This window comes from Carcharodon carcharias, chromosome 6 (genome assembly GCF_017639515.1).
Source record: "Carcharodon carcharias isolate sCarCar2 chromosome 6, sCarCar2.pri, whole genome shotgun sequence".
NCBI classification, from domain to species: Eukaryota; Metazoa; Chordata; class Chondrichthyes; order Lamniformes; family Lamnidae; genus Carcharodon; species Carcharodon carcharias.
Genome location: NC_054472.1, coordinates 60,443,390 through 60,449,832, shown reverse-complemented (window position 1 = coordinate 60,449,832; position 6,443 = coordinate 60,443,390). Strand labels below are relative to the sequence as shown.

General features: G+C 41.0%; 1 protein-coding gene across 5 annotated transcripts in view; it reads right to left on the bottom strand.

Annotated features, from left to right (window-relative positions):
* Positions 1-901: 901 nt before the first annotated feature.
* trps1 (trichorhinophalangeal syndrome I) overlaps positions 902-6,443 on the bottom strand; it is a 190,573-nt gene continuing 185,031 nt past the window's right edge. For all 5 annotated transcript variants that reach the window (XM_041190040.1, XM_041190043.1, XM_041190041.1 and 2 more), the window contains one exon: positions 902-2,941. In XM_041190040.1, coding sequence (XP_041045974.1) covers positions 1,886-2,941 — 1,056 coding nt within the window. In that variant the 3' untranslated portion in view covers positions 902-1,885. The remainder of the gene's footprint in view (positions 2,942-6,443) is intronic.

The following is a 6,443-nucleotide window of genomic DNA, read 5'->3' as shown; positions in this document are numbered from 1 at the left end:
ATCAGTAGTGAGTCAAAACCCATTTATCTAATGATACATGATTTCTGTAATGATCAGCTATATACAGCACACTGTGGAAAACAATACGTAACCTTCCATAGGGACAAGGGCCCTGGAATGATACGAAAGCGTCAATAAGCCAAACAAAAATAAGAAAGAATATCTTATAAACAAAACAGTTACAAAGGCAGTCCCAAGTATCAGAACCTATGTACGACAGTTTTCATGAGTGCTTAGTTACCCTATGACGGATAGCCTGCCTAGCCCTGGAAAATCTGCTTATTGTCACCATCTGTCAACAACATTCTTCTTCATGTAGTGCTAATGGTGGCTGCTGTGGATTCTGCTGCATGTAGGCTCAGTCGTGACTGCACTAATGAGACTTTTGAAAAGCTGCTGATCTGTTCCTGCCACAAAACCTTTGGTTGTCACATATCATAAAAGTGTTGAATCTTACTTACAGGAGTTTTACAAAAATAACCAGTCTAAACCAGAATATTGACAGCAGAGAATAATAATAAATGCAGGCCTCCAGGCAACAATGAAGTTCTAACCTGCTCAAACACCTACTGCAGTGCTTCAGAGAATATGGAAGTGCTTGTAAAATTGATAGGGTATTGACTGCACTAGCACCTTGAAACAGGGAGTTTATTGCTGTTGAAGATCTGAACATCATAAGCTTATCTGTTACACACATTTCAGTTCCAGACGATTAATTGGTAAAATCGTCCGCTAAAACAGGTTTGTATTTTCCAAGTAAATGTGTCCATACTTAAGTTGTCTAGGAATTATTTCACTGTTTACAGACAAAACTCAAAGTAATTTTAAAGTGACCAAAATTGTAAACAGAACAAAAGGGTAGGGGAGCGGCTCGTTCACCATGCCAGTAAACTTCACTTAATACTTTTGGTAAAACTTTATTATTCAAGTTTAGATGTAAATGACCTCATTTCTGTCTGAAATAGTTTTCATGGAAGATACAGAAAGAATGTGTAGGTGTGATAAAACAAAGAAATAAACATCACAAAATTACATGCATGATGAAAGTCAGGAACATGTCCCAGTTGCTTTAAAGACAGAGGCAGTGGCTCCTTTTGCTTTCCTCAGGATTTGGATCTTTTTAAAGACATTGAATAATATTGTAAGACTTGGAAACCAGAATGAAACTGTAAAAGCCATGATTCATTTTCATATTCCTAGAATTATTTGATTTTTTTTTCAGCTCCTGGAAACACTGCCTCTGCACGGAAACAAGACTGTTTTTCATTATAAGACTGATGTATGATGCCACTGGAAAATGCAATAAACTAAGTCAACAGTAAACAGCGATTCCAACATCACTTGATAAGAACCATCAACTTTCAAACTGTTTCACTTGAAACATAATATTGAAAAGCAATTAACAAATGTGCATATAGTCTTTTCAAGCTTAACAATATGAATTAAGAGCTTTGATAGATAACACAAGGTACATTAATATTAAGTGGAATGCATAGTGCTACCCTCTTTTCCCCCTATTTAAGCATGAAAATATGTTCAGCTACTTTTCATCCATACTTTGCATTAGCAACAACCATATTTATTTCATGTTGGTATTCAGGGCTACTAGGTGAAAGAAAAAATCTAAAGAAATAGAAATAGGTGCTTCATCACTTATTTTGCTACATTTGCACATGTAAACAGCTAGAAAAGAATCAGTATTCTGACTCTAAAGCATAATGCAATATTTTTGTTGCATACTTTATAGAAAAAAATTATACAATGTGTCAGGCACCATCATTTTCAAATGTTTTACATTTACTCTTTTTTAGAAAAATAATATTCTGATTGTTCTCCCAAATTCTAAAATGCAACATGTACTCATTGTGTTACAGTACTAAAAGTTCTATTCCTTAGGTTTGCAATTTTTATCAGATTGCACATTTCTATGCAGGCCCCTCTGAATGTGTGTCATAAAGTCATACTTGTCTGTACAGAAATGCTGGCATATGCTACACTGGAAAGGTCCGCTTTCACCATGGCAACTCATATGCAAAGCATACATCACTTCATCCATAAAGAGAATGCTGCAATGAACACACTTCGTCAGTGATTCATCTTGTGTGCCTCGGTCAACTTTGTCCGGAGGTTTTACCACATTTTCTACGCTCTCCTCCATTGTGGTTACCGATGCATTAACTTTGTCCTTTGCGGCACCATTTGCAGCTGGTCCTGATCTGGAATGTTTTGTTGCCAGATCTAAAGGAATGTCATTATCAGAGCCAATGGATGAGAAAGTCGGAGGCAGGTTAAAGGCAGGATAAGGCACAAAGTTTTGGCAAGGATTTGGTAGGCCAGACACATGGTAGTGTGGATTCCCAGCGACAGACAATTTATATTTACTCCAGAACCTCAGCCAATCAGCTTCATTTTGTAAATCACTATGCACAAACTGAAATCCAAACAAAGGATACTGGTATTTTTCAATAGGGCTTCCTGGAGGCGAGTAATTTGGGTGCTTTGTAGGTCTAAGGTATTTTTCAATAGGACTTCCTCGTTCTGAACTTCCTTTCCCTTCTGATACAGGCAAACAATTTCCTGGGTCTACGCTGCTTTCCTGAGGGCTCTTTACTTGAACGTGCAGTGGCTGCATCCTTCTGTGAAGATCTACAGTCTGGCCAACCACCAATGCAGATTGGCCCTGATGGGACTTATTCACTGAACCATATAGATCAAGTTTGCTCAGATTAGACTGCTGCTGCTCCCGCTGCTGACTCTCTGAAGAGTGCTCCTCCGATTTCCTTTCTAGTGAGCTGTCATTTAGTTGTTCCTCATTGCTCGCTCTCTGCTGTTTATTGACTTGATCTGGCTGGAGTACTTCCGGGTTAAGACGCTTCCTTGTCCGTCTTCGAATTATCTGTTCCCCATTACTCTGCTTTATAATGTTTAAAGGCCTTGGAGTCTAGAAACAAACAAAAACAGGTAGATCTTAACTTACACTTGTACAACTTATGCTATTTAAAATTAAATTCTAACTCTATGTAGACTAATTGATTGTGAGGACTGAAATAGGAGTATATCCATGTCTCACTTTGGGGAAAACAGAGAAGACAAGTTCATTCAAGTCCCAAAAACAAGAGAATTTTACATCTATATAATTGCTTCCAAACACATTTTTTGTATAAAATAGTATAAGTTCATACTTGCTGCTGTTTGTTGAAAAAAGCATTGTATCAGCATGAGGTAACCAGACAAATAAATAGATGGATTTGTAACAATGAACAAAGGACGTGCAAGGTCAGAACCAGAATTCTGATGTAATAGAAAACAGATTAGCAAGATGCAGTTTAATTATCTGCTTTTCTGAAGAAAGAAAATCAATAATTTGCATTACTGAAGGTGTAGCATTAGTTGTATTTTCACCCATGGCTCATATAGTGACTGTGAGCACTCTAATCTACAGTGGTGAAGAACATTCTTTAAACTTCACAGCAAACAGCTGTCTATAAAACGGCTGCAGATGCACTAAGACAGCTTCAGCCGAAGGGACAGCTGTCTGCCAAGAATGGACAACATAGACCCTAGAAATGCAGAATTATTGGGTGAATCAAAGTTGAAGTGCTGTTCACAAACAGTGGGCTGGAATTTCCCACAGGCTTTGGGACCCCGACAGTGGGACAAAGTGGACGTCCTGAGGTCATGATTACTGGCAGCACATTCGATGGCACAATCTTCCTGGAGGCCACTTCCTAAGTTACTTCCTCTACTCTCTCCATCCTCTTCAGGACATCTCTGGACTCTCCATGTTGCTGGCCCAATAAGAGGATCGGTATCTCTGGAGCCTTGGCAGTCCCATCAGGAGAGGTGGGAGATGCTAAGGCAGGGAGGAACCGTCAGGGTGCCTTCAACATAGAGGTGCTCTCAAAGGAACACTTGGAAAGTTAAAATTATTAGGGGCCTAAAGTAGAGGGGAAACCCCTCAGTGTATTGTTTGAGCCAGTGGCTCACTCTTTGGGGCCCAGTGCCTCTGGTTCTAATAACCTCCCTGGCGAGCTGCAGGGAGATCATCTCCATTGAGCTGGTGGTTTCTGCATGCAGAGGGGGCAGCTGCTCCGCTAGTGACGAGATGCCCACAAAATCTCCCCTAATTGGGTCCGGAATCAGCTTACTTGATGATCTGCCTCGGTGGTGTAGGCAGCTGATTCTGGTCCCTGCCCATCTTTGGGAATCTTCCCCATGGGTGAGAAATATGTTGGGAGTCACCCTGATGCAGCTCCTATTTTCCTGTCCCCCTGCCCCCACCGACTCCAAGCTTGCCATCACAGGGTTGGGAAAACACAGCCCAATGAGTCTACTGTACCAGTGTGGGCAGTAGTATGTGTAACAGTGACAGCCTCTACGTTTATGACCCACATATGTATTAGATGGTGTCTGCAGCAGGAGCATTAATTTAAATAGAAAGCCTGCTCCCTCCTTCAACCCACCCCCTACAGGTAAATGGTGGCAGGCCCCAGGCCACAGAAGGATTTCCCTCCAGGCCACTCTACTTACTGCTGCTTCCTGGAAGATGGTAGCGGGTTTGGTGGCAAAGGGATATCTTCTAGCTGCACCCCACTTTGTCAGCGGCGTGTGCCAAGGAGAAACTGGAAGCTTCCTTGGGAAATTTCACTGTCCCCACCTGATGGCAGTTTTGGTTCTGATATGTTGAGCCTGAGAGTAGCCATTGGTTTCATTATAGATCCCAAAATGCAAAAGAGGAAGCAGATAACTAACCTCTGAGGGAATGTGTACCTTCTGAACAGTCCAATAACAATGCGGAGAGATGCAAAGTCAGGCAGTTTTTTGCTGAGGCTCCTATGTTAGGTCAGTACAGCATAATTTTGCTCTGATTTTCTTGGTTTTCAGTTAGGTTAGTCACTAGTCATCCATCCTGTCCCAAGTATGGTAAAGGTCCCATTCCCAGAGCAGAGCTTAGTTAATCACATGGATTAGTGGGCAGGGCTATAATGTAGTGTCCATTTCTGAAGAATTCAGGAGCCTATATTCATATGCGTACTGTAGATGGAGTGCATATATTCATTGGCAATGGTCACTGTTAACATGGAATTTTAAGTCTGGGTTCAGCATTGTTAGCCGTTATTGTAAGTGCAGCTTCTATCCCCTACAAACTGGAGAGGGCTTTTACCCACCCAATATCTAAGTATAAGTAGCCAGACTAAGGAGACAATGTTTTCCGTACTCTAGGCAGTTAGGCATGTCACATGCCACATTTGATCTACTCTACTCCGGTAAGTGGATGAATTTCTTGACCCACTGAACAGTTTGAGACCCTCGACGATCAGTGAGATGTGCAACTGTAACAATCAATCAACATATAGCAAAACCTTTCTGAACTATGCACTCTGTCTGCATTGTTGAGTTGTGTATATCAGCTAACTATTTTCTATGACCTGCAGAAACCGCTAGCTGTAATCAATTTTACCTTCTGTCCGTATGTGCTGTGACCAGCAGGAAAACAAATCCAATAACTAATCCATCATGTGCTCCATGTGCAAGAGCAAATAATGTCTCAGCAGTATCATATCACTCGTTTGCTTTTGTTTCTGCAATGAAATACTAAACTTTTAACCATCGTTTAAGTGATTACTATCTGCTTGTGTGAACTCAAGAAAAGACCAGTAAACCTTTAACGATGTAATTTCACATTGTGCAAATAAATGTCTTCAGTGTGTGTCTCAGGACCTGCATGGAGGGGAGAAAATCTGTTGGGATCATCAGTGCTAGTTAGCCCATCAGCTATTTTGTTTGGTTGCATATTTAATGTGAATAATACATCCCTGAGACCTTCACTGAATCAATATGCTGCACTACTTCATATTACTAAGAGCTTGATGAGAGAGGGTAGATATATTCAAGATGGTTACACAAGCACTGGCACTAGAGAACTGGCTGAGCCTGTTACAAGGTTTAAAACATATATTTTACTTCTTAGTCCTCCCAAAAGCATTTTACCTATGAAGACACCTGGCCATTTGCAAAAAGAGGCTTGTGGGGGAAGCAAGGTCAGAGAAGAAGCTGCTCGGAGGTGAATGGGGAAGGACAGGTACTTGTGGAGATCTGAGCAGATTGAGTGACGGCTTTGTGGGTGCATTACTAGACAGGGAAGGTGGATAGAACGCAAGGCTAATTATAATGCACTGTGCTAGTGGTTTCTCATGCTGGCCGTTTAAGCAGGCCAGCCAATGTGTTTTTGTACATTGCCAACCTGGAGGACTTTTCCCCGATACTGAAAGAAGCATAGAAGTCGCAGTTGATGCCAATATTTTGAATCCACTGTAGAATGTAAATGGTTGAAGCTTAAAATTTCAGCGAAATTTCAAATGTTGCGAAAGAGTCCCACTCAGATTATTAATCATCAATGTTACCTTTTTTGCAAATTGTTATCCTAGCTGTTTGCATTCCAC